Below are 27,092 nucleotides of genomic sequence, written 5' to 3' on the forward strand. Positions count from 1 at the left end.
GGTGATTTGTACAACTACAATGAGAGCTTAATAGGCTAGTAGGCACCTCCCATGCAAGCTGGTTTTCAGGGGTGATTTGTACCTTTTTTTTTTTCTTCAAGGTAACGGAATTGAGATTAATTAAGGAGGCATATAAAGCCAAATACAAAGTCACTTTGAGCCATGGGATTACATAGAAAATTTGGATTCAGAATGGCTTTAGAAGTAAAGGAATGAACCGCTTTGTTCCCATCTCTTTATGCATAAGTAAAGGAGATTGAGTTAAAAGAAAGACCAAGTTCCTCAATATCCTTGATCAACCCTTGAATAACCAAGGGAAAGATGTGACCATTAGCTGCTTGGATCACTATCAAGGAATCTCTTTCAACCATAATGTTCTTGAAACCTCTATGAAGAGCCATAAGAAGAGCATCCCTACAAGCAATGCATTCAAGGATCAAGAGATCATAAATATGATTCACCGTTCTATAATGCCATGCCAAAACCCTTCCTTGTGAATCTCTAGCAAGTGATGCAACGGATCCTTTCCTTTTAGACCGACAAACTGCAGCATCAAAGTTTACTTTCACCATCTAGGGAGGGGGGATTCCATGACACTGCAACATTCAGAAATTGAACATAGTTGAAGGATGTATTTGAATTCATTTGCATAGCTGTACAGAAGTCATCCAGATGATTCATAGCAACCCTTAAGAGCTCATTCACGTCCAAGTAGTGTTTTCTGAAAATAAATGAATTCCTATTATTCCATAAATGCCAAAGGATAAAGGTTGCCATTTGTAACAAAGCCACACTATTCGGCTGCTTTCCTAGAAAGCTTGCAAGATCCTCCCAGCAGGATTTTGCATTTGAATAAGTGAACAAAGCTGATCGAAGTCTCAGAGGAGAAGTTATCCAGATTGCCGCTGCTCTAAGACATGTAAAGAAAAGGTACACGATTGACTCAATATCGCCAACTGCTATGCAAGATGAATCAATATTTGTCATTCTATGATTGACAACTTCATTGCATGGAAGTCAGTTCTTTGAAAGCTGCGAAATAAAAACAAAATAATTTGCTTGGTAATGGAATTTTTCACAGGTCTTTTCATATTGCCTCTCTATTTGCATTTGAGCTTGCTTCAGGTTCTTGTATATGCTGAATCTTTTGGCTATTAAAAAACCAAAATAAGGAGTCCTCTCTTGCAAATAAGGGGATAGGAATGGCGAGCATACTTTGCACGTCCTCTTGTGAAAAATTCTCCTCTAAGATTCCCCTATTCCACGAACAAGAAGATTGATCAATGAGTTGAGACACCAATATTATAGAATGATTATGATTTTGTTTAGTTATTGGCCTAGAAGGATAATCTTCAGGAATCCACTTATCCTCTTTGCAAAGAATAGAGTTATCTGTACCAATCTGCCATCTCATGCCATCGAAAAGCACATTCCTCCTCCATAAAATACTTTGCCAACCCATAAGAGTGTACTTCTAGACTGAGCTTGTAGGAAGGTGGAAGAATGGAAGTATTTACCTTTTAAGGCTCTGGTTAAAAGGGAGTCCGGGTTCTTTAATACACGCCACCCTTGTTTTGCCAAAAGTGCCATGTTAAAGCTCTGAAATCTTTAAACCCCATCCCTCCCATGAATTTTGGATCGCACATGTTAGACCAAGAGACCCAATGAAATTTATGTTGTGATTCAGAATGCCCCCACCAGAAGTTGGAAACAAGCATGTTCAATCCTTGCACAAAGAAGCTGGAAGTTTGAAGCAGGACATCACATAGACTGGAATGGCAAGCACCAACTTAATGACAACCTCTTTGCCACCTCTTGATAGCAGTTTTTCCTTCCAACTTGCTGTTTTGGACGCAATGGGATCTTTAAAGGTGGCAAAAATTTGTCGCTTCAACCTTGGAAAGTCGGAAGGAAGGCCCAGATATTTGTCCAGAGTATTAAGGTGGTGGATATGGAGAATATGAGACACATTACGTTTTACTTCCAAAGGTGTATTCAGGTTAAAGAAAATACTAGATTTGCTCAAATTAATGGATTGTCCACTGGCTTTCTCATAAGAGTGCAACACTCTTTTAATTTTCTTGGCTTCATCAGATGTAGGTTTAGCATAAATTACTGAATCATCTGCAAAAAAAAAAAAAATAGAACCATAACTTGAGATTTTAAGACCCTATAAATCGGAAACTTTAATTTTATGAAAGAGACATTTGAGGAAAAAAAGAAACAAATAAGAAAATAAAGAATCTCTCGTCTCATGCCACGAGTAGGTTGAACGAAACCAGATTTGTGTCCGGTAACTTTAATAGAATATGAGGCTTTCATGACACATGCCATTATCCATTTCACCCAAAAATCATGAAATCCAAAAAATCGCAGCATGTGCTCTAAGGCTACTCCACACATTCGTAAGCCTTTCTAATATCAGCTAATTGTCGTACATTAGTTCCTGTATTTCTATCTCAGCTTAAGAGAACGGATAACCTCATGATTAATTAAAGTGTGGTTAGATATAAGTTTATTCTTACTGAAAGCACTTTTCTTCTTATCAATAATAGCATCCATAAGCGAGTCGTTAGGACTTTTAAGATGATTTTATAAATGACATTACAAAGTCCTATATATGGCCGAAGATCCTCGATAAATTGCACATGATTAGTCTTTGAAATGAGAGAGATCAGGTATGATTCATTATTCTATCTATCTCTCTAGTTGAAGAGACAGTTCTAAGGACCTCATTGCTAATGATGTGCCAGTATTTTTTAAAAAATAATCCAGGGCCTTACGGGGGTTAATGACAAAGGTTAACGCTCAGACCTCTTCCATGGAGACAAGTTTGATGAGAAAAGCATTCATATAGTCTGAAACCCTTTTCTGGAAACCCGCAGTGATAAAGGCATATCAAGAGTGTTTTGAGTATGATGTATGTGAAAAAAATAATCCATAGCAATAGCTTGGATGCCATTCAAGGATGTTTTCCAGACTCCCTCATTATTGAACAGACCTGCAATAAAATTTCTTCTTTTCTGAATCACTTTGGCATGAAAGTAAGCAGTGTTGGAATCGCCTTGCTGTAGCCAATTAATTTGTGCTTCTTGAGCCCAAAAAAGTTCTTCATTGCAAAGCTCAGAGGCTAACTTCTTATTGAGTGTTCGAATATGGCTAACCTCCCCAGTTGGGATTGTTTTAAGTAACGAATACAATCTAGGAGGTTATTGATCCGACTTTTAGAATTCTAGTGATTATGCCAGTTCCAATCAACAATGGTATGTCTAAACATTTTAAGCTTAGAAGTGAAAGAAGACATACCATGGTCAACCGGGTTAGAGCCCCAACAGGAAGATACAATATTCTCAAAATCATCCTTCAGGCACTACCTACTATCAAATTTGAATAAGCATTTAACTTCAAGGTGAGAAACTTGAGCATTAGGATAGGTTGTGAACCAAGAATGTAAGAAAAGGCATCTATAATTGTTGATCCATCTTGCTCTTTCTTTATTCTTTGTCTCCATAAGGAAGACTAAGTTTAGAGAATGGGATTATAAACCCCTTTGAGGTTGTAAATTGTCAGAGGATTCTCCACAATTCCAGCTTGGAAGCTTTGTTGAACGCTTTGAGGCCATTCCGGGCCGGCCTCCTCCACCCTCAGAAAAGATGCTTCTCCTGAAAGAAATGAGTTCTTTTGCTAGCATTGTCCACCAACACTTCAGTTCTTGTCCTCTTTTCACCTGACAAGGAGTCTCGATTCTCGGTCATTTTCTGCATATCCTCCCATTTAGGTGATGAATTTTCAATGATAACAGCAGAAATTGAAACTTTAGTTCTAGCTCTTCCAATTACGACGCTGGTGCACTGGGTGAATCGGATTTGGAGCATTATCAGGGGTGATTTATACCAAGTGTCTTTCACATGGTTCATTTCCGTTGATGATAAAGCCATCACCATATTGTGGGACCCAACGCTCAAACCGGCGGACCATAGAGTGTCGATTTGAGCCTATTGTGCAACGATAAGCGATCCAATGTATAAGGTACTATACAACTACAATGAGAACTTAATAGGCCAATAAGCACCCTCCCGTTGAAAGCTGGTTTTTAGGGGTGAGTTCTACTCAAGTGGCTTGCCTTTCACATGGTTCATTTCAATTGTTTAAAGCCATCAACATGTGATACCTAGCACTTGGACTGGTGGTCCAATGTGCAAAGAACCAACCATGATAAATGTGGCCATGACCAAGCAGAATTTTGCTTCTCCAAGCGTAAGTTAATTGTTAGAATCCCACATTGCAACAAATAAAATGCAAAATTCCATAATCTCATTAATGCATTGAACTTTTAGAAGCTCATGCCAAAATGAATCAAAACATTGTAGGTCGAAATGATAATCTCCAAAAAGCATAACATCAAACCATCTGGCTTTCGTGTTCTTTGGCCCCAAGATCATCAATTCAACCACGAAAGTTAAACAGCCATCCAATAAAGGTGTTCAATGTTATTCAAGCAAAAAAGCAAGTTCTGATTGAAAAATCACATTTGGAGTATCTATAACATCTCTCCCGTTATTATAAACCATGAAAATAGAGCAAGTCCATTTCCCTTCCTGCAAGGCACAGCTCATAACTTTGTTGGGTATCCAATTCACCTGCAAGACATTAAACCATGAAGCAGTGTCATAAACCTACAAGTAGTTTGATATGCCAATAAATGCCCACAAATCAGTGAGATTTTGGGTCTATTTGGCATTATTAATGGAGTTGCAGTTGAGAAAAAAGCCTTTTTAAATATGCTAACTAGAGTATTAAAAAATTATGAAAAATTAAATTTGATAAATTTTATTCATAAGAACACTAAGATAATAAAACTTTTTTGCAAATTGCTTTTTCAACATCTAAAGTACTGTTTTCTCCTCCAAGGCAGTTTTGCTCCTCAAATCACAATGCCAAATGGGCACTATGAACTTCTGTCTTCTGTACTTGCTAAAAAAAACTATCCTATTTGACCAGAACTGTAGAACAAGTTAACAATAACAATGACTTTCACACATCCCAGAAGTCTGAAGAACAAAACTCCCATTCAAGGGATAGCATTATTAACAATTACCAGTAGTAGAAGACGATTGAAACATGAATCTATCTAAATAATTGACATGGATCCATAATCACTAGAATTTCAAGGATAGTAGAATACTTTGGCATCTAATTGCAACAATTTAAAATCCAAACTTTATATGGATAGACATGCACACAATGGCCACAAGCCCCATTTGCAACACATTTCCAACCAATCTGCGGATCGCTGAACATGCATGTCCAACCAATAGCATATTCAAACAGCAAACAGTTTTACATATCTTAATACCAATTGCTTAAAATCATCTCCTCCATCTTGGCTGTATATATTCAATTTCAATTCCTTTGTTTTATAGAGAATTGGGCATAAAACCTTAGTTCCACTCGTATCAAACAGAAAGAAAGCGCAATATATTTAAGGAAAGGAATCTAGTGATTATTAAATTTCTAGTTTTTAAAATCTATGCATACTAATTTTAGCAACATGTATGACCCCTTTCAGACCTAATCCTAATTCCCACATTGTAAAATTTCAAGTGAAATCATGAAATTTTCGCATATATTCTAACAATGACTCTAGGGTTTACAAATTAGAAACGTACTTCTTGTGCCTCTGGACGAAAGGTGAATTTTTCGCATCCTCCTCTGCAAATCATTAACAGGGAAATCCAATCAAACCACATAGATCTTTATAAATCATCTCATGAAAACACACACAGATGGCCAAGAAGAAGAAAATGAAACGTAGATCGAGATATGGCACCTGTAAGGCTAAGAGAGAACTTGGTGATGAGGGTTCCAGTTACGGCGAAGCCGACCAGGAACGGCCAGTTCCTGTTGAACTCTCGCTTGAAGAAGACGGGCCACGGATCGAACCACCTAGGCATCTTTTTCTCTCTTTCCTTTGGTCAGGCACTGACGCACTGTCTACTTGTGATGATGGGTAGCGGCTGTGGGCAGCGAGTTTTGTAGTTTTGGGGAGTACAGTTGCAACCGTAGGATTTTATTTTAGCCTACTTTTGTGGGATTTAAGAATCGGACGGGTTGTAATTTGATTTTAGCATAGTAATTAGATGATGACTATTATTACTAAAATTCAATTAATTAATAATAATAATAATAAAATAAATAAGCAAAACTTTTTTCCCGTTTTATAGATATATATTTTTAAATAGTTTCAAATTGTAACACGCTTTATTTTTCAAAATAATAAACTTATTAATTTTTCTAATAATTTTTTTATTGTGTATATCAATAATAATTAATATATGAATTAGTAAATAATTGAAAAACAAAGAATATCTTATTATTGTCAACTTTTAAATAGAAGCCAGAGAAAAAAGAAAAGCGAGAGAAAAGAGAGAAGCGAGACATCATTTTATTTTTATTAGCGGAGAGGAGACTTTCATCTCCGCATCTCCTCTGTGTTAAACGATATATAATTTGTTTTATTTTAAATTTTGTTAATTTAGTTATAATTTAATTATGTTTTAATAATATTCGACGTTGAGAGTTTCGAATTCCACATTTTTCTACCTCCAGCGAGATCTATTGTATGTCGACGATTATAATTCAGGAAATTTCGTTATTAAATTATTTACTGCTATTTATATATCTGAATGCCATTGATTTCAGTGCCCCATTTTGCTCTCAAAGGGCATGACATTGATGATTTGAGATAACATCAACAAAGCCAGTTTGCTTGATGACTGATTAGAAGCATGTATGAAGTAATAGTATTTCTAATCATTAGCTTTCAAGTGTCTGCTTGAGCACAAAATGCAATACATATGATATTTGTATTATTTTTGTTAGATGCTTTTCAGTTTAATGTCCATGTTCTGTTAATAGATTGCCCAGATAATAATCGAATTTATTAATATCTATTATGTTAAGGTCATTTTTATCGTTTTTGAGATGTGTGAAATCAATATCAATTTAATATCAAAATTTAAATTATATCATTAATTAGGGTCTAAGTGTAAATTTATTTTTTCGGTTTGATTTAAAATTAAGATTTTAATATTTATAAAATTTAAATTAAATTGATTTTGATCGGTATATTTTAAAATTAAAATTTTAATATTTATTTATCTTTGACTTAAAATTTTGATATTTATAAAATTTAAACTAAATTGATTTTGATTAGAAATTAAATTATTTTTATTTAATTTAATTTAATTTAATTTAATCGGTTAAAAATTTTTAATATTTTTTTATTTTTTATATTTTATTTTTAATATTTTAAAATTTAATTAAATTATTTTAATTTTTATTTAATTTTTTATTATTAAAAATAATATATTATTATTAATAATCGGATCGATTTAATTTTTTTAATTAAAATTAAATTAAATTAAAATAATTAAAAACTTTAAAATTAAAAGTTAAATTAAATTAAAATAAATAAAAAAATTAAATCGAATTATCGAATCAATTTAGCGTGATTAATTTTTTTGATCTGAATTAGACCTAAAAGTACAATGATTTGGTTTTAATAAAAAACAACTGAATCCTGATTGGATTCTCTATATCCGACTCAGAAAAGCAAATGAATTTGCACATCATATAGAAGTAAACATTCGAGATTTCTTGCATTTATGGGCAAAAGGCCGCATCAAGCTAAGGAAAACTAGAATGGAGCCAATAGAATAGTTTAACTTTTTAATTAATTATAATTTTCAATTTTTATTTTTAAATAAAAATTAAAAATTAAAAGAATAAAATCTAAAATCTCTCAAATTTACACAGATGCATTTATCATTATACTAAACTTGTAAATACAATTAAGTTTTAAATTAAAGTTAATATTGAGAAACATAACTGAAACTGAATTTATAATTAATCCAAGCCAATATATGAAATTTAATTGAGTTGAACCAAATTAATTTTATCCAATGCAATTTCATTTTCTAGTTGAATATAATCTATTTAATGTTAATTAATTTACATTTTAGGATTTGTTGTCCGCAGTTGGAATTGTTTTGATACAAAGGTCCAAAGCTCATTTGAGGCACTCAGGTATGCTATGACTAAAAAGAAAAAACAGTATTGCTTGGTCCAAACCCATCCCAAATACATCTAGGGTAAATTATTATGTAATCCCTGAAATTTTATTAAATAAACTACTTTGTTTTTGTTTTCAAATCACTCTACTAAATCATTTTTGTATTTTGTAAAATATAACCTTTTAACTTTTTTTTTTAAAAAAGTTTTAAAAAAAATCATTAGCTACCTGATTTCTATAATTTTAATTATATCTATTATTTTAGTTCTTATACTTTTAAATACTTATACTATTTGATTTTTCTCATCAAATTTAAAATAAATTAACTAATGATTTTTTTTAATAAAATTTTTATTTTATAAAATATAAGAATATTTTAATTGAATAATTTTGAAATATAAATAAATTAATAAATTTTTTAAAAATTTAGGTATTTGATATTTTTTCTTTCATATATGTAAAACTCAATCTCATTACAAGAGATAACCCTAACTACACTAAACTAGCAACCAACTTATATTAATGCCGACAACAAAACTATTTATTGAGATGCCGATATTGATAAAAAGAGCAAAGGAATAGAAAGTATCTGAAGTAAGGTAAGAAAAAATTATAGAAAACCGAACCATATAGAGAAACTCTATATCTATTACATGTTGGCGACGATCGGAGGTGATAGAACTCTTTAACGTCTCACTTTTGCTTTCTGAACTGTTTATGAGTACGTGCGAGATGTAACTATTATTTCATTTCCTGTCCCCTCTATCAAATGATAATCATCGATTAATAGATTTTAGAGTATTTAGACCAACAACTACAAAAAAATAATAATTGAGCACAAAAAACATAACTCCTGCTAAGGAAGGGGCTATGTCCTCTAAAGAAAAGAGTTTCCTCTAAAAATAAAGTGTCCAAATAGAACATTATGAACCACCCAAGCAAATATAGGAAAAAACCAACAAAGATCCAAATATGCATATAGAAAAAATATAATTTCTTTCTAATTCTTAAATTCACCGAGAAAAAGTAGCTAAAAGAATGTGTCTCTCACTCTTAGAGGCAAAGGAAGGATAGAACTCACATTCGAGAAAGGAAGAAAGATCCTTACATTTTTTATTTGTCTAATTAATAAAAATTTAACATTTTTTATTGGACACCAATTTTTTTAAATTCAGCAATAAAAATTCTTTTGAAATCTGTGGGGATTATTGTAAAATTAGTTTAGATTTCGAAAGATTTTATGGTAATTAAAGATTTTATGGTAATTAAAGATTTTATGATCGTTGAAAATTTTATGGTAATTAAAGATTTAAATATAATATTAAATGTGATCTTTATGATTTTATTTTCAATATCTTTATAACCATATATAGCGGTTAGTTTTTATACAATAAATAGTCTTATCTCTACAAAGAAATAGACTCCCATTCTTTTACTTTATTCTTTTTTTGCTCTTCTCTGTGTAATAAATTCTTGTTGCACTGATCTTGGAATACGTCCAGTGATCTCCTCATCGGGTAAGACCTTACAATTTCTGTCATTTATTCATAATGGTTTGGTGTTGATATCAAATGCTTAGAGGTCAAGGGTTGATATAATTTCATTCCTTCAAGAAAAGAAATTCGTGATTATTGAGTAATGAAATTATATGACCTTTTGGTTTTGTAGCATTTTGATGGCGGAGTCTTTTTTTTTTTTAAAAAAAAATTTTAAGTTTAATGAATTTGATTTTTTCTCTTAATTATTTAGGATTTTACTTTTCCTTATCTTATCCAAATACAAGAAACTTTTGTCTGACTACATGCTATTTCAATGAAATTGTCAATTGTGTATTTTTTTTTAATAAAGTAATTGTTAAATATTAAAACTTACCCTTCTTTTTGATAATGTTTATTATTTTTAATTGGCTTGAATGTTTCTCTTAATTTGTATCTGTGTTTTAGTCATTATGATTTTATCCAGAAACTTTATCTCAATTTTCAGCTCTTTTATGGGATAATACCTGTTTTAATCCTTTTCACTTGGAGAGAATAGTGTTTCTCTGGTTTTATACACACATAGATTGATAAGTAGTAGCATTTGAGATTAACCAAATATCATTTGAAAATTTCTTGCATTCTGTTGTTGTGAATTTTCTGCATTTTTCAAGGAAAATAAGTTTGAAATTCATAGTGTTGCAGTGGTACCCTGAAGTTGAAGCATGTCTCATCGCAAGTTTGAACACCCCCGGCATGGTTCTTTGGGATTTCTTCCAAGGAAGAGAGCCTCGCGCCACAGAGGAAAAGGTTTCTAATTCTTGTTTTAATTTCAGTAATCAATATTTGTTAATGTTGATTTCTTACTCACTTGTGAGTCGTTTATATCTACTATTTTTGCAATTTGCATATTGGTTAGTGTTGTGCAATTGTTGATTTTTTTTACGCTTTTATGTGATGTTTACAGTGAAGGCATTCCCCAAAGATGATCCAACAAAACCTTGCAGATTGACTGCTTTTCTGGGTTACAAAGCAGGGATGACCCACATTGTCAGAGAAGTTGAAAAGCCAGGGTCAAAGCTCCATAAGAAAGAAACATGTGAAGCTGTTACTATCATAGAGACACCACCTATGTTGGTGGTTGGGGTTGTGGGTTATATGAAAACACCCCGTGGTCTCCGTTCACTGAACACTGTCTGGGCCCAGCATTTGAGTGAGGATGTGAGGAGGAGATTCTACAAGAACTGGTGCAAGTCCAAGAAGAAGGCATTCACCAAGTACTCTAAAAAGTTTGAATCTGAAGATGGGAAGAAAGATATTCAAACTCAATTGGAGAAACTGAAGAAGCATTGTTCGGTCATTCGAGTCTTGGCGCACACCCAGGTAAATTACTTTCACTTTTCCCTTGTGCATTCAGTTCTGCTAATGAGATATAATTACTCAACAATTTAGTAGCACCTTAAGACTGCTGGATTGCTGATCCTTGTATATATTCATGGTTTTGGTCTTCTGAGTACAACTTGTATGTGCTCCTCTTTAATCCTTAACTCTTCACATTTGCTGCACTATTGACTCTGCAGATAAGAAAGATGAAAGGGTTGAAGCAGAAGAAAGCCCATCTGATGGAGATTCAAGTAAATGGTGGGGATGTTGCCAAGAAGGTTGACTTTGCCTACAGTTTCTTTGAGAAGCAGATACCTATTGATGCAGTTTTCCAAAAGGATGAGATGATTGATATTATTGGTGTAACCAAGGGTAAGGGATATGAAGGTGTGGTTACTCGTTGGGGTGTGACTCGCCTGCCCCGCAAGACCCATCGTGGTCTAAGGAAGGTTGCATGTATTGGTGCTTGGCATCCAGCTAGGGTGTCATTTACTGTTGCTAGGGCTGGACAGAATGGGTACCATCACCGTACTGAGATGAACAAGAAAATCTACAAGCTTGGGAAGAGTGGCCAAGAGTCTCATACTGCAATTACTGAATATGACAGGTTAACATTCTTATTGCTTTTTTTTCCACTGTCCTATATTAATATCATTCCTCTTGATCTATCAATTCGGAAGAGGTTATTGTTGTTATTGTAAATTTGCTCCATCAAAATTGGCTAATCTGTTTCACAAATAACAGGACTGAAAAGGATATCACACCAATGGGAGGATTCCCCCATTATGGTGTGGTGAAGGAAGATTATTTGATGATAAAAGGATGCTGCGTGGGACCAAAGAAGAGAGTTGTGACCTTGAGACAATCATTGTTGAACCAGACATCTAGGGTTGCTTTGGAGGAGATTAAGCTCAAGTTTATTGATACATCCTCAAAGTTTGGCCATGGTAGATTCCAGACAACACAGGAGAAGTCCAAGTTCTATGGGCGTGTTAAGGCTTGAGTTTAGTTAAGCATGGGGGAGGATGGATGAACATGAGAACTTTTCTCCTTACGTTTGAGCATTTGTTTTTCTCCTATTGTTTGAACCTTTTGAGGTGTGCTTATGCTGTTGGTTTGCTTGGTGACTGCATCAGCTGCTTTAATTATTACTAAACCTTTTTGGATGAGATGCGAGGTTTTAAAGTTCTTGGTTAGATATTTCTTTTTTTTTTCAAGGCCTGATTACAATAAATAAAAAACTCATAAAGCCCATCATATTTGCGAATTCAACCTACAGAAATACTTGGGCTACCCTTGTGAACCTTCCACCCAGGAATTCTGAGTAAATCTTTGCTCCTCCTCTGTTATCTCAGCATTTGACCATACATAAGGGAAACGAATCCCTCTCATAGAAAACAAATAGAAAGAGCTGACCTAAAGCAGGTATACCTTAGCATGTTCTAGCTCTTCTAAGAGCAAAACCAGCTCCTTCTCCAATAAGGAACCAGTCGCAATCCTGTTCAATCAATAAAATTTAAAGGATCATAAATCACCGGAAGTAGCTTTTGTATTAGAAGAAAGTAGAGAGCTCTATGCCCTTCGGTATCCGAGGGGCGTGATGCTTTGGTTGGATCATCATTCCTTTGAGATAGAGTTCTGCAAGCCACAAATCCTCCCAAGCCTGAAACTCCAACATTAGAATAACATTTTTAGTATGTTATGGCTTACATTTGTTAGAGAAAAATTTATGGTTCACTGAAGCTCCAAGCGGAAAACTATCCATGGATGTAGAGGCACACTTAATAAACTATATACAATCATGTTCATCTTTTTCGTCTCTATTTTCTAATTCTCAAATGTGTTGGAGGGTTTTTTCTTGGCTATCAGTTAGTTCATAGACTTAAAAATTTCTCATTCTTGAAACCAACAACGTTACCTATTGGAATAATGGCTGCATCAGAAACACCACAAGTCCTGCAAATTCCACAGTTAAAAAGAGCACAGCTTTAAAATTTTGAGATTGAGTAGTTAGGGCCCATCCATCCCTGCAATTGGGCAACCTGTAAATTGCAATCTGCTGCACCAAGAAATTTGTTATGTAGCTTTTTGAGCTCACCAAATCCATTGCTAGTATAGCTGAACCCACATTAGTTGTTGCAAATGGTACACAAAATGGATTCATCTTTTTATATGAAACCCTCAATGCTTCTACCGCATCATTAAAAATCTGTTCAAACAGTGTCATTCATTCAGTAATCAGCAGAAGGAAGCAAAAGCAAGTTTGTCATTGATTACAGAATGCAAATGAATAATTCTGAAAGTGAATGAAACACATGAAAGTTCTGTAACTCACTATGGTAATACTTAGAGAAATGCTTGACATAATATCAAATCTTTCTTTGGTATTGAGTTGAAGTTTAGAGTTAAAGAAACACCATTAATATGATGACAGAGCTTCACTTACTTTCATGCCTCCCAATGCAGAGCCAATAATAACCCACATCTAGTTTTATCCAAAACATTCATAACTTATTCTGCAATTCCAGCATCTGCCAAGGCTTTCTTGCCAGCAGTGAGCAAGTAAAGCACAGATTTATCTGCCCTATTAAAAAGCTTGGGTGAGACGCATCCATCTGCTGAGAAAGATTTGATTTCACCTGCAATTTTCTGTTCCAACAAGAAAGGAGAAAGATTTGATTTCACCTGCAATTTTCTGTTCCAACAAGAAAGGAGAGTTGTAAAAAACTGATTCAACTAACTATACAACCAATGATTTATGTAATTAGGTATGAGGCAATGAAAATATACAGTGGGAAACTGAGAGCAGTCAAAAGCCTCAATCTCACTTATTCAACTGACGCCATCAAGAAGATTATTATAGAATGTATCTGCAACTTGACCTAGTGAGGTTACCACACCCATCCCCGTCACAACCACCGCCGATTCTTTGTCAGAGGTTTCTTCTTCAATATAATTTCCTTTTCAGGTTGCACGGCCACAGCCACAACCCCTAAAAGCACAATAGAAGTAGTTACTAAGAAATGTTATAAAGATGCACTTATACAAAAATGGGTGAGGCTAAGCCCGATATATTGATTACTCATGAAAATGAAATTATAATAAATATTTTCCTCATCCATATTTAATGGTGAAAAAACTTGTTTCATATGAGCACACGCTTTCTTTAGTCTATTCCTACAAAAATTGATAGATTAACCCCTACCCTACTCGAAATTAAATCCGTTTTAATATATATAATATCTGAACCATCCCAAATTCAATTATTCCTCAAAAAAAAAATAAAAAAATACCAAAGAAAAATCAGAATCCCATCAACCCTTTTTGAGTAGTTAAATATGAAACCATGTACAATTACAAGAGTGGACTGCACTTCTCTTCTGCATTTGTCTTCTTTTTGATGATTTTGATCCGAAGAGTGAGAAAATTGTACAACACCTCAAATGGCTCCAAGGACAGGCAGGAACTCATCAAGTTCTGCATGCCAGATACTTGGAAAGATGAAAGTAAGTTCTGTGAACAGTGGACTGAACCTATGAGCTTCTTGTGTCTGGACTTCTGCAACAGCCTCTTTGGATACTCAAATATAGAGGACTCTAGAAGATGATCTTTCTCGCAAGCAATGGACACGCAAGCTGCAAGAAACCACGTGCACAGAGGGGAGGAAAAAGAAGAAACAGCCATCGATTTGGACTGGTAATAAAGGCAAATGTAATTGACAACAAGGAGCTAAAGTTTGTTGATAGAGCTGCCACTGCAGAAACTGTAACTAACCCAATTGCAAATGACACAGAAAGTAAAAAAACTAAAACAAAAGTGTAACGATTAAGCTAAGAGATCAGCAGTTTGATAAGAAAATTGTCATCGGAAAACAGACACTTTAGAAAATTCATGGTGATCATATTTCTACTTCAGAGCTTTTGAAGGTCCTTAGTGCCACATTTTCTACTGGAAGTGTAAGTTAAGGCAAAGAGAAGGGATAAATCTAGGTGGGTTTTTATTCTAAAATGGAGAAACCTGCTTTTTTATACAATTTCTGTGCATTAAATTGATTATTGTATGTTTGTCTTTGTATTATGGTAAGTTTCCTATTCCACAGCATTCTTAATGCTGTAATTTAATCTGTATGTCTGAATTTGTTGTGCTTATTGTTGTTTTTGCCTGTTGATCATCTTTCTTTCGCTTCTGTCCATGGTGATGATTTCAAGCGGTGGTTTGAAATGGATGGAATTGTATCTGGGGCTGTGGGATGGGACTCTGATTTGGTTTTGGGCTGAACTTTGGTTTATTAGGTTGTGGGTTGGACTTTTCATTATTAGGCTTATTACTATATTTAGTCCAATAGACTTTTAAATGTAATTACCCTTTACATAATTAAAATATATATATATGAATTAGCAAATAAAAATAATAAGCAAAATTATTACTTTTATATATTAAAATTTGTCAATCATTAAGGTTTAGCTTCATTTACTCTTTCTATAATTAAATATAAGTAGCCCAATGAGCGACAAAGGCACATCAATATTAGTCTTGAGTGTTATGATGATCAGACAATAGAATTTTCTCTATTTTTTCTTATAAATAGTGATTTTGTGTTGTTTTGGGTTTTTCAGTTTCCAATGCCTATTTGTTTTTTAGATTCCATCTTTTAGATTTTTATTTGATATTTATTGTGGCATTATATCCTATTGAAAAGTTGGAGTTTGTGGATTTTGATATCAAAATCTTGTGTGATTTCTTAACGTGACTCCATAGCTATTATACATAAACTGTCATGGTAGGATTCTTTTTTCTAATGATTGATGATAATGAATCTAAAATTTAGTTAGATGTATAGACGGAAGTGATCGGCCGCAGTGACGATTTTGACATGCATACTTTTATTATATTTTTATTGTTGTTTTGGCATATATGATATTTTAATTGTTGTTGCGGCTTATTTTCACTAATCATTATATTTTTGTTGTTATTTTAGCATATATGATGTTTTAATTTTTGTTGTAGCTTAATTTTATTAATTATCATATTAGTATTAAACAACTCACCAAAAGAAAATATTATTATTAAAGACATTAAATATGAATGTCAATTTATGAGAAATAAATATGCTAGCTAAGTCTTTTATACTTGTAATTGTACGTACATTGCTTTAAATGAAATAATTTATCATCTTTAAATATTCAAATGATTAATTCTATGTTATGTATGTGCACAAAATAATAAATATACGTCTAAAAGAATAATTTTGAATATATTAATTGTAAATTAAAGATAACGTTAAAAGTTTTCTTGCAAAAGGGAAAGGAAAAAAAATAAAAAAAATGCAAAAATGTAACAAATAACCAATTCATTATGTTAAGTAATTCGAAAGCTTCTTCTCCAAAAGAAAAATTATACTTTATAATGATATTTTTTGGACTATTCTAAGTCTGCGCTCGTTGGATACTCCAAATTTCCGGTAGTTGGAATTGAGTGCCTTACCTCTTTTAATTTGAGTTTATTGAATTTTTGTACTGTATGAGGCTGAGAATTTGAAATGAACTTCTATTTTGTTACATTTGGGTGAGCATTTGAATCGAATCGAACAGAATAAATCGAAAATTGAAATTTTAGTGTTTATAAAAATCGAATCGAACCGATTTTGATCAGAAATCGAATCGAACAGATTTGATTCGATCGGTTTCAATTTTTAATAATTTTTTTATTTTTTACATTTTATTTTTAATATTTTAAATTTAATTAAAATATTTTAATCTTAATATAATTTAATTTCTCTATATTATTAAAAAAATATATTATTATCATTAATCGATTCGATTCGATTTTTTTATTTTTCTGATCAAAACTGAACCAAACCAAAATAACTGAAATTTCTGAGTTTAAAAACCGAACCGAACCGAAATGTATAAAAAACCAAACTAAATTTTTAAATCAATCCAATTCAGTCAATTTTTTCGATTTGAATTTAATACTATTCACCTAGTGTTACATGGACTTTAAACCCTTTACTTAGATCATTTTTAAATTAATTTTTCTTAGTAAGAAATTGGGAATATGATATTTAAATTTGATTCTATCAGCTAAATGATATATTTTCAATTTCTAAATCAAATTAAAATTAAATATTATTTTAATTAATTAATTATTAATTTTTTTTACAAAATGATAAACCTTTTATAAGTGATGGAAATGAACATAATATTTATATTTAAAAAAAGCTAATATACATTTGAAAGTAAAATTAACATTTCAAAATTTTAATAAAAAATTTAGAATTTTAGATGTTATAATTTATTAAAAATAAATTTATATTCAAATTACTCGTATAAAAATTAAAATTTTAGAAAATATAATAGTCTTTGTCGGCTCTCTCTTAGATCCGGTAAATCTCTTTGGAGGTATGGTCGGCAAACGTGTGACTAGCGAGCAGCACATGCCTTATAACAACTGTTCATACCCTCATACCACGTGCAACAGCATGGAGCTGTGTTCAATTCATCCAAACAGCCCAGCACAGAGTTCCCGTCCCTTCCGTTTCCTCCTTGGCCATTAAGTAATTCAATCACTTCCTTCTCTCCCCCTCCTATCATAATTTTGTTTTTGAGAAATTATTATTTACTCTTTATAATATGTAAAAACTTATTAATTAATTTTTTATTAATTTTAATTATTAAATATTAATAAAAAAATTAAAATACTTTCAATATTAAAAATTAATTATAAAATATTTTTTATAAAATTAATAAACTAATTAATAAATTTTTTTATGCTATAAAAATAAAACAATAATACATTCTATTGTTAAAATTAATACAAAAAATTAATTAGTATTTTAAAAATATTTTAATTTATTTTTTAAAATTAAAAATTAATTAAATAATTTTTTTATACTACATATTTAAATAATAAAATTTTCTTTTTTATCGAAAAAATTATCATAGTCCATGTTTGATATAGAATTGTATTTATTAATTTTTTAATTTTAAAAATATATTAGTAGTATTATTTTTTAAAAAGTTTAATAATTAATATATTAATCGTTTTATATTGAAAATTATAAAAAAATTTAGAATATTTTTAATATGAAAAAATTAATTAAAAATTTATATTATCAAAATTAAATAGTAAAATATTTAATAATTAAAATTAATAAAATAACTAGTTTAATATATATTTTTAAAATTAAAAAATTAATTTTTTTTATCCTCGTATAGATTAAAAGAGTGTTTGTCTGCATTTTTCTTATAATCGACATTTGATCAAGGTTTGGAATTTTTTTACTTGAATTATATTTTTTTACTATTTTTTAATTATAAAATTTTAATATATATACCATTTCAAAAAAAAATTTAATATATATAATAAATGATTTATACTTATAAATAAATATAAATATTATAAAAAATTATATTTTATTCACTGTCATATTTATAAATATCATATAATAATATTTTATTAACTTTATATATAGTTTAATCTCAAATAGATAATATATATATTTTTATTCATTATTTTATATATTTATAATAATATTAAATGTTTGACTTTTTATTTAATATGAATTATTTTATTAAAAAATTTAAATAATTTTTTTAAAAATTATTTAAATTTTATTTTTATAAATAATAAAAAAAATTAAAATTAAAATATTTTAAAAAAATTTTAATTTTAAAAAATCCAATTCAATTCAATTTTTATAAATTTATTTTATTCTAAACAGATAAACATTTTTCAATTGAAATTAATAATTAATTATCAATTAGTACAATCGACAATAACTATCCTTACCGACTAGCGGTCAAAATTTTCCTATTAACATCCTCCTATCGTCGTCATAATTCATAAGTCCAGTCTAAGTGGCCACGTCATACACATGTGTAACAGTAAAAAACTGAAACAGCACAGACACGTAATTTCTCTCTCCTGTAGCACCATGTCTCCTCCTCCTCGCTATTGTGTTGCTTTACCCCTACGCCACGTCGACCACAAAGCCAGCCGCTTCATTAATACTAATAAAATAATAATATAATAACAAAAAGTAAAACTTCTTTTTTGTTTTTTCCTTTTTTAATTTTACGTTTTTTCTGGTAAATGATCCCAATTTCAAACAGTAACTGATACTGGAGGAAACTTGCCGTTTCTCGATTTGGTTAGATTCTTGTTCTCGTCTTTTGGAGCTTCAAGCTTATATATATGAGACGCGAAGCTGATCTCAAATTCTCAATCTGTTTGCGTCGATGTTAGGGCTGTCATATTCTATTCGTGAGCTTTCTATAATCAAAGTCGATGAGAAAAATGGAAAAATCTTCTTCAACGCCTCCCAGTTCATCTTATCTCAATGCTCTTACTCTAGAAATCGAGAAAAAGCTCCAACGGGTGCGTTTCTCACGCTTATTCCTTCATTTCCGTTTGTTTCCCTAGAATATTTATTTCTAAAGCATTCAGGAAAGTTGATTGGTGGATTTCTGAAGTTTAAGTTTTTGTTTCCATTTTTTGTTATTATTACGTTGTAAAGCTGGTGGAGGATTTATTGAAATCTTATTTCGTTATTTAAATGTCCCTCTCGAAGGGTACAAACGATAATTAATTAAATAATGGTAGTTAATTAAGCTTTAACTGCAGCTAATTTATATCGTTTTTCTGATATTGTTTCCTTCCGGCTTGAAAATGAGTTGCAATATAATATTATAATCTGAAATTGGCCGAATTTGATTAAAAAACTACATGCTAATTGTTAGAATTCAAAATTTTGTTGCAGGCTAAAGCTTCTGCATCGCAGAGACGCAACTTGTTGCAAGAGTTGTTTGCTGACATAGCTTTGGAAGTTGATGATCGAGCCAGAGGTGAGTTAATGCTATCAAACACACGTTTTTTTTTTTTTTCTCTTTTGTTGGTCATTATTTGAAAGCATTATAGGACTATAATCTATAAGCCTAAAAAATTGCATGTTTGATATTGTAAAGCTTTCCTTGTTGGTTGTTAGATGGTATTTGTAGAAATAGAGAAGTTTTTTATATTTTATTTACCGACGTATAAACATTAAAAAGAAAAAGAAAGAAAGAGTTGCTTTTAACTTAAATTAGTAGTCGTTTGATGGCTATGGTCAATGTCAATAGGCTAGTTTGTATCTTATTACTAGCTGAAATTGGATGGAGCGGAAGCATATTGCAGTTTCCTGAAAAACTAAGACTTAAAAATTTAATACAACAATGGAGGAAGGGCATGCCTTTTGAGTATTTGCTTGCATGACACGGTGGGACATCATTTTTATTGACAAATGAGTAAGTTTGGCAGGGAATGGAATATTAGTGTTTTTTAAAGCCAAGGGAATAGAATATTAGTTTTTTAAAACTCACGTTTTGATCTGTCATAAAGATTGAGGCTTACAATCAGCAAATTGCTGCATTATCAATTGCAGGTGCTACGTATAAGATATAGCTATTATCTGACCTTCCTCCGTTGTATGGTTCTCATTTTTTGTATTGAAATTGAACACAGATATAATTCTCAGCGGGAAAGAAGATACAAATTCTCCTGCAGAGGATGGTGCTGGTGGTCAATTATGCTTTTACAATGTTCTTGCTGATTATTATGTTAGGGTGCCGGAGAGCGGAAAACGAATCCTTGATTTAATTGTCCAACTTTGGAGCCAATCATTTGCATCGAATATTTTCTCTCTTCTGTTCCATAAATGGGTATGCCAGCATAGCTTCCACCCCCTCTTCTCATTCTATTCTTTTCTATTGCTGTTCATTAGAAGTCCTCCTTATACTGTAGAATTGTGCAGTAATGGTAGGCATAGTTATAGAACTGTATTGTTTTGAGTGTCATATGGTTCTTATATTTTTCCTTTAGGAAATTAGAACTTTCTGCTTAATGGAACTTGAAAGCCTGCAGGAAAGCTACTTTTCCACTTCATCTTATGTTTTGAGTAGAGACCCTATTTACTTGTTGTTTGTTATTCCTTTGTTGAAAATTTAACTTATAGTAGCAATGAACTGGCAGAATAGGTGTAGTCTGTTGTAGCTTGTATTTTGACTGGTCAAATTGGCCAGGATTAAAAAGTATAATTGCAGCGAAATATTTGTGCAAAAAGTTCAAGTTAGTTTGTCCGGCTGTGCCTTTCATGATTTCTTAGGATATTCTCTGATACTAGATGCCTGATTTCTGTTTCTTTACTAGCTAGAAAAAGATAATCACCAACTCTGGGTTCCAGAGCCAGGGGAAATTTTTATTATTGTCAACCTCTTATGCTGCCACATTGCTGTTAAGCAATGTGTATGAATACCTTGGCTACTAAGGCGACGCAAGAAAATGGGCTTGGCAGGCAATTAGCACTTGTATGAGAATGTCAGAATGCACTGATTTATTATGGACTTTTATGTTAACAATATGTTGATGACATCTATTTCTACTATTGAAATTGTGCAGTAAATGATAAGTCTGGATCCCCATTTAAGTTCCTATGATGCCTGATCAGTGCTTGTACCTTTCTGCAGCTTTTTGATGCCCATCTTGATAGTAATGAAGTGCTTTTACGTTATTCATCTGCTCTTGTTCAAGGTGCTACAAATATTTTCTGGTATGAATATTGTCAAACTTGTGTGGATTGCTAGTGTTTTAGCTGCTGCATAGGGATCACTGATGGCGTTTGCTTGAATTGCAACCGAGTGTCAGCAGCACTCTTGGATTATGCTTGTTAACAGATACCAGGGATGGAACGTTTTCTTAGTCTGGATTTGGAAAAAAGAAATACTCACTAGTTTTGAAATTGATCATCTTAAGGTCCAAATTTATTTTTATTTTGCACATCGCTTCCCAATTTCCTCTTCTTTCAAGATAAATTAAGTTCTGATCATTCTGTGAAATCAATTCCATTGAGAAATGAGATCAAAATATAAAATGTTCATAGCTTATTCCCTGTAAAATTTTTCCTCAAGGGAGTATAAAATCAATGTATTTTGCTCCTTCTGGTGGTTGAGAATATCTGGGTGTCAGAACCAAGATGCCAATTCACTCTTCTTAACAATTTTGGGTGCTCATACAACCAAATAGCTTTTTTGGTGGGATAAGGTGTTAAATTGGCCAAAATGTCAAGCTGGCTAGAAGAGAAGAAAACGGGAGAGTTTTTTTTTTTTTTATGGGTTTTGTGGTTTTTTTTGGGGGGGTTGGTGTTGGTTTCGTCTGATAATTATGTACCTTTGCATAGTAATTTTGCTCTTTCCAACTCTGTGCTGTCAGATTTAATACTTTATCTATGTTTCAAGATAGAGGAAACTACACGGTTATATTTTACCTTGTGGTTGGAGAAGTTTCATGTAAAATCCATTATCCCTTTACAAATGTATAAAAATGATATGGTGATTTTATGTTCAATACCTGTTTTCAGGATTGACATCCAAACAAACACTAGGCATTTTCAAACCCTCTTTTCGGTAAGAGGCCTTCAATGATATAATGACATACAACCTTCTATTATTATTTTCTTATGCCCTTTACTTTACTTTTGCCCTTCCATTGGTTTCAGTATCTTCTTGAGGAAGTTGCACTAGAGCCTAAGCGCTTGAATAAAATTCCAGTGCAGGTCAGGCAGTCACTGCTTCTTTCTGTCTTAAATAGCAATTATTTTGCTTCAAATAGTTTCGCTTTGTTGTTGATACTCTATATTGTGAAAAAGTTTTGAACTCTGGAACCATCATTTAGCTAGCAAGCAAATTTTCCTTATAATTTGTCAATCTTTATTTAGTTCAGGCACAGCGAGATCTATTTCTTCTACTTTCGAGATTCTTACTTTTTTACAACTTGGGTAAGCTTTATTACCTTGCATATATTCAATATTGAACAACAAATTGCTTTGCCATTTACTTATGATATACGTTCTTCTTTTTAGGCAACAAACTTGAAATCTTCTTAAAGCGGTTTCCAGTTTTTCCAAATGCTTTCTTGGTTGGTGGTCCAGTGGACTTCTTTGTGATTGAACTGGCAGACCAGGTATGCATATTTTATTATTGAAATTTCATGCTTCTCTTTGTTCTATAATTAGGCACTTAGACCTAGGCACATGCTTCTATTTGCATGTCCTAATGCTGTTGGAATTCCTTTGGTGGTCAGCTTCAAAAGTTGAAGGTGGAGCCAGTTCTATTGCATTACCTCTCTCAAATTAAAGTTCTCCAAGGTTGTATGTTCAGCTACAAAGAGTTGAGATTTCTAGTCGCTAGCATTGGTGTATATTTGATCGTGTTCTGAATCAGTACTGTAATGAAATTCTGCAGGCATGGAACTGAGAATGACCACAAGTACAAGACTAAGGGCATGTTTATATAGTTTTACTTCTCCTGGTGGTCCAATGTATCCTACCAGAGCAGTCCGTCATGCTGCCTGGGAAGCTTTAGATTTGCTTTTCCCTGTGAGTACTCTCTTTCACCCGGTGATACTTCTCCATTAACCCACCAAATTAATATATATAAATATATATATGTGTGTGTGTGTAAATTAACATGAAAAATCAATATTTGTTGTCGAGCCTACTTACTCTTTTTTTATTGTGGCACGATGTCTCTTTTATCACAAATGATATGGTGATTGAAGATGATTGGTTGCATTTATGTACATTCCCAAATCATTTTGGTGAAAGTTGAGGACATGCATGATTCCCACCAGGTTTATGCCTCTCAACTTAGTTGCAATAACACGAGCGTGTTGTGGTACAGGTGGGACAGTATCCTCGACATCTTATAAGTCTGTTTTTTCGACTGTTATATCCATGGTGTTGGCCCTCTTCCTGTTGCAACTTCATAGTAGCTTGCATAAAGACAATTTTCTGTTCTCTCGTGCGGCTGTTGTTTTCTAGTTGGGAGAAGCTGAGGGACAACTAAGTGTTGAATGCTAAAATGTCAACCCAAAAAAAGAACAAGAAAATAAGTGTGCTGTAAAAGACCTTATCTGAATTGAAGGCCTGCAGGTGGATATTATTTCAGAATGTGTGTTGTACAAGTAATCTCTTTTCGGCCGTTCCTACTCACATTTTTAGTTCTGTTCCAGTTATTTAACTAAAGCCTTCATCGACCAGATTTATGTCAGGTTCGTTCACGCACGTCTTTCTTACCCTTGTATATGGTATATCAATATTCAATATGGTCCAAAAAGATTCGAATATAAATCAGTACTCAAAATACTTTTAAAAAAAATTATTATTTGGTTCTTATTATATAGAAAATTTTATTAGTTAATCAATTGGATTTAAAAAATATTAAAATATTTTTAAGTTTACTAATTAGATTTTTGTTTAAAATATTTTTATTATAAAAGATTAATGAGTAAATTTTTATAAAATGAATATTCATTAAAGATTAAATAGTAAAATATATAGCAATTAAAAGTAGCTGAACGGTTAATTTGTATATTTTTAAAAATTTCAGGGGACTTTTTTAGATCTGTTTTGAGTTTTTCTATTATTAAAAAAAAAAAGTAAATAAACCTAAGCTAGAGCAGCCTACCCAGGAAGTAGATAGCGTTTTGTTTTTACTTGATTACACACGTCAAACCTTTTTTTTTGTTTTTTTGCTTGGAAAAAACAAAGGCTGATTAACGGGTTGAATTTGCGGGTGTATCAAATATCGAGTAAATCACCCAAGGGAAACTTTCACAGAATTAGCATCACTAAAATACTAAAATGAACTAAAATTAAATGAGAACTTGAAAGATGAGTTTGGAATTTGACTGATGTTTTGAAAAAGTTTAAAAGATGGCTTGAATATAAAATCGAAACTAAAAGAATGGACTGATTGCTAAAATCTTATTTAATTGGTTGACTTGTTGGGGCCATCAATCTTGCTGTATACTTTATTTTATGAAACCCTGACTTTCACATTAATTTTCCTTCAGTTCAACCATCCATTAACTAATAATTCTTCTCGGCGAGTAACTTCCACATAAATGAATTTATCTGTCAATGAATAAGTCAGTAAACAATAATTAGACCATCTAATTAAATTAATAAAATGAAATTACCTTACAAAAAATCAACTTGATATAAATATATGTATTTCTGTATTAATACAAGATAGTTTTTAGAAGTGTTGACAAGTGATGATGATTTATGTTATTGATATATAGTGATTTTTATTTTCAAGTAGTTTAATAAAATTTGTTAATATATCAATTTAAGTTTAACCCTTCATCTCCTAGTTTTATATATCTCTAATTTCATAACCGTACATATATCATCACCGCGCTATGTATAAAGTAATACCATTTACTTTTGCACAATTTATATAAAATTGAAAAGCAAGCGATTGAGAAAATTGTAAGAGATGTATAATTTTCAAAGAATTTATAATTCTTGCATCGAAGGAAAGGCCTGAGGCCTAGTTACAGAAGTAAAATAAAATAGCAGAAAAGCCTATAACACAAGAATGGCCTAGAAAGAAAAACCAGTTTAGACTAGCCCAACCTAGGTATGAGTCCCAGCCCATTATCTAAAACCTCATTCCAAACTAGTGCAGAAACAGAGAGAGCTCCAGCACCATATTTTGCTAACGCTGTTGATTTGATCCTCAGGTAGGTCACACATCGGCGCATGAAGGACCATGAGCCAAAAAACAGAAAAAAATCCACACCCAAAAGCACAAGAAGTTTAAAAAAAAAAAAAAAAAGAACAAAATTTGGGACGAGGCAAAGCAAGCCATGACAGGCAACCCATAACCACTTCAGCACCAGCAAAAGGAAAACTGAACCATTGAGGCTGGGCGTTCCATTCGTATCTTATAAACTCTCTGAATTTCGCAAACCAACCATAGGTGTTCCTTTACTGGAGGTAAATATAGGAGACATCATAAATCTGGGTGATGAAAAGCAATAAGCATAAGATTTGAGAGCCAAATCAGAAAAAAGAACCGGCAAGAGAGAAGATGGACGAAATTCGATGCCATCAGCCTCCCAGATCTACATAAAAAAAAGCCCACAAATCTACTCTGCCATTTGGAATCAGCCGCATGCACATAAGGTACCAGCAAAAAATTGAACCAAAAGGAGAAAGACAAAAAAAAAAAAAGGAAAGAAAACAGACTACAAAGCATCAAGCAGATATAAAGGAATTCCTCTTCAAAGAAACTCGTATATGCAATCCACAATACAAAATCCTACATACACCCATCCAAAAAGGCAGGAGGAGCCCACGTGCTCCTGTCTCTGCGTGGAACGAAGAGGACGTCCCCCGCCCTGATGGGACAGGGAGCGACCGACTTCAATGACAGTGGAAATGACAAAGCCTCGAAAACTAGGGATGAAAGATGAGAAAAATTCTCTCCAGACTAAACCAGAGAGGGTTTTCTTTAAAAGAATTTATGATTCCATGCCCTAGAAAACCATCAAAAGCAATGTTCACAAGACTTGCTGGTTTGGCATGCGAAAAATATATCAACACTTATTTTACTACAATCGAACTGACAATTTTTTATGCTTTTTATTGAAAACATCCACCATCTGATTCTGAATACAATTAACACAAATTAATATATGTGCGCCTGTATATTTTGCCGCAAGAATTTTATCACAGTATGCATACTAATGTCTGCTCAAGTAATTGTCACAATTTTACATTACAAGGCTAAATTGAAAAAAAAAAAAAAAAAAAAGAACCGGCCACTCTTTAAAACTGTTATTTACGGGGTCAAACAGAGCATGTCCACAAACGATTTTAAACAGGTGATCCAGAAGGCTTTCAGTTCACAGCCACCATCCTCCATCAGGCATTTGATCAACGGAAAGACCTCGCCCTGACTTCCACAACCACCGGCCACCGCTCAATATTTATTTAAAAAAAAAATTCAATTCAAGGAGCTCTCGTTATTGCCTTGATATCTATTCTGGAGAAGCAAAGACATGTTTTTAAAGAACTAAACGGATTTAGAAAATTCAACCTCACAGCAATTGGTGCAGTTTCTTGCATATTTCTCTAATTTCATTTCTTTCCACCAGAAGTTTCTTGCCCAGTGTAAAGATAACAGCAGCCACATAACAATGTTACAAGAAACATAAGTTGGCAGTATTAGTTGAAGAAGCACAAGGTTGAATTCTAAGGCAGTAACACAAAAAATACTGCCACCACTTCCGTTCCCTAATTCTCACTAGAATACAATCAGCTTTAGCAAAATTGC

General features: G+C 32.4%; 3 protein-coding genes and 1 pseudogene across 3 annotated transcripts; 2 read left to right on the forward strand and 2 right to left on the reverse strand.

The window, feature by feature from the left end:
- Positions 1 to 236: 236 nt before the first annotated feature.
- Positions 237 to 987, reverse strand: LOC122725039. The gene is made up of 2 exons (XM_043961460.1): positions 688 to 987; positions 237 to 572 (listed from the first exon to the last, which is right to left on the reverse strand). Exons 1-2 carry the CDS (start codon positions 985 to 987, stop codon positions 237 to 239), a joined length of 636 nt encoding a protein of 211 aa, XP_043817395.1.
- Positions 988 to 10,198: 9,211 nt separating this feature from the next.
- LOC110625486 (60S ribosomal protein L3-2) lies at positions 10,199 to 12,101 on the forward strand. Its single transcript, XM_021771100.2, has 4 exons — positions 10,199 to 10,359; positions 10,517 to 10,932; positions 11,130 to 11,539; positions 11,677 to 12,101. The coding sequence occupies exons 1-4, from the start codon at positions 10,275 to 10,277 to the stop codon at positions 11,933 to 11,935; spliced, it is 1,170 nt and encodes a 389-aa protein (XP_021626792.1). The 5' UTR covers positions 10,199 to 10,274; the 3' UTR covers positions 11,936 to 12,101.
- A 149-nt stretch (positions 12,102 to 12,250) lies between these two features.
- LOC110625696 lies at positions 12,251 to 14,616 on the reverse strand (annotated as a pseudogene).
- Positions 14,617 to 18,990: 4,374 nt separating this feature from the next.
- On the forward strand, positions 18,991 to 23,911 carry LOC110625805. The gene is made up of 11 exons (XM_021771458.2): positions 18,991 to 19,311; positions 19,694 to 19,778; positions 20,434 to 20,630; positions 21,435 to 21,517; positions 22,325 to 22,370; positions 22,463 to 22,519; positions 22,687 to 22,741; positions 22,826 to 22,926; positions 23,047 to 23,110; positions 23,208 to 23,341; positions 23,646 to 23,911. The coding sequence occupies exons 1-11, from the start codon at positions 19,222 to 19,224 to the stop codon at positions 23,808 to 23,810; spliced, it is 1,077 nt and encodes a 358-aa protein (XP_021627150.1). The 5' UTR covers positions 18,991 to 19,221; the 3' UTR covers positions 23,811 to 23,911.
- Positions 23,912 to 27,092: the final 3,181 nt, after the last annotated feature.

This window comes from Manihot esculenta, chromosome 11 (assembly GCF_001659605.2).
Source record: "Manihot esculenta cultivar AM560-2 chromosome 11, M.esculenta_v8, whole genome shotgun sequence".
In the NCBI taxonomy this organism is placed as follows: domain Eukaryota; kingdom Viridiplantae; phylum Streptophyta; class Magnoliopsida; order Malpighiales; family Euphorbiaceae; genus Manihot; species Manihot esculenta.

Excerpts from the sequence above, each read along its gene's own strand:
- LOC110625805 (XM_021771458.2), top strand. The coding sequence starts at position 19,222 with ATGAGAAAAATGGAAAAATCTTCTTCAACGCCTCCCAGTTCATCTTAT. Across the intron at positions 21,518-22,324 it reads GGTGCTACAAATATTTTCTG|GATTGACATCCAAACAAACA; the intron begins GTATGAATATTG and ends ACCTGTTTTCAG. Across the intron at positions 23,111-23,207 it reads TCAAATTAAAGTTCTCCAAG|GCATGGAACTGAGAATGACC; the intron begins GTTGTATGTTCA and ends GAAATTCTGCAG.
- LOC110625486 (XM_021771100.2), top strand. The coding sequence starts at position 10,275 with ATGTCTCATCGCAAGTTTGAACACCCCCGGCATGGTTCTTTGGGATTT. Across the intron at positions 10,360-10,516 it reads CTCGCGCCACAGAGGAAAAG|TGAAGGCATTCCCCAAAGAT; the intron begins GTTTCTAATTCT and ends TGATGTTTACAG. Across the intron at positions 11,540-11,676 it reads GCAATTACTGAATATGACAG|GACTGAAAAGGATATCACAC; the intron begins GTTAACATTCTT and ends CACAAATAACAG.
- LOC122725039 (XM_043961460.1), bottom strand. The coding sequence starts at position 987 with ATGACAAATATTGATTCATCTTGCATAGCAGTTGGCGATATTGAGTCA. Across the intron at positions 573-687 it reads ACGTGAATGAGCTCTTAAGG|ATGGTGAAAGTAAACTTTGA; the intron begins GTTGCTATGAAT and ends CCCCCTCCCTAG.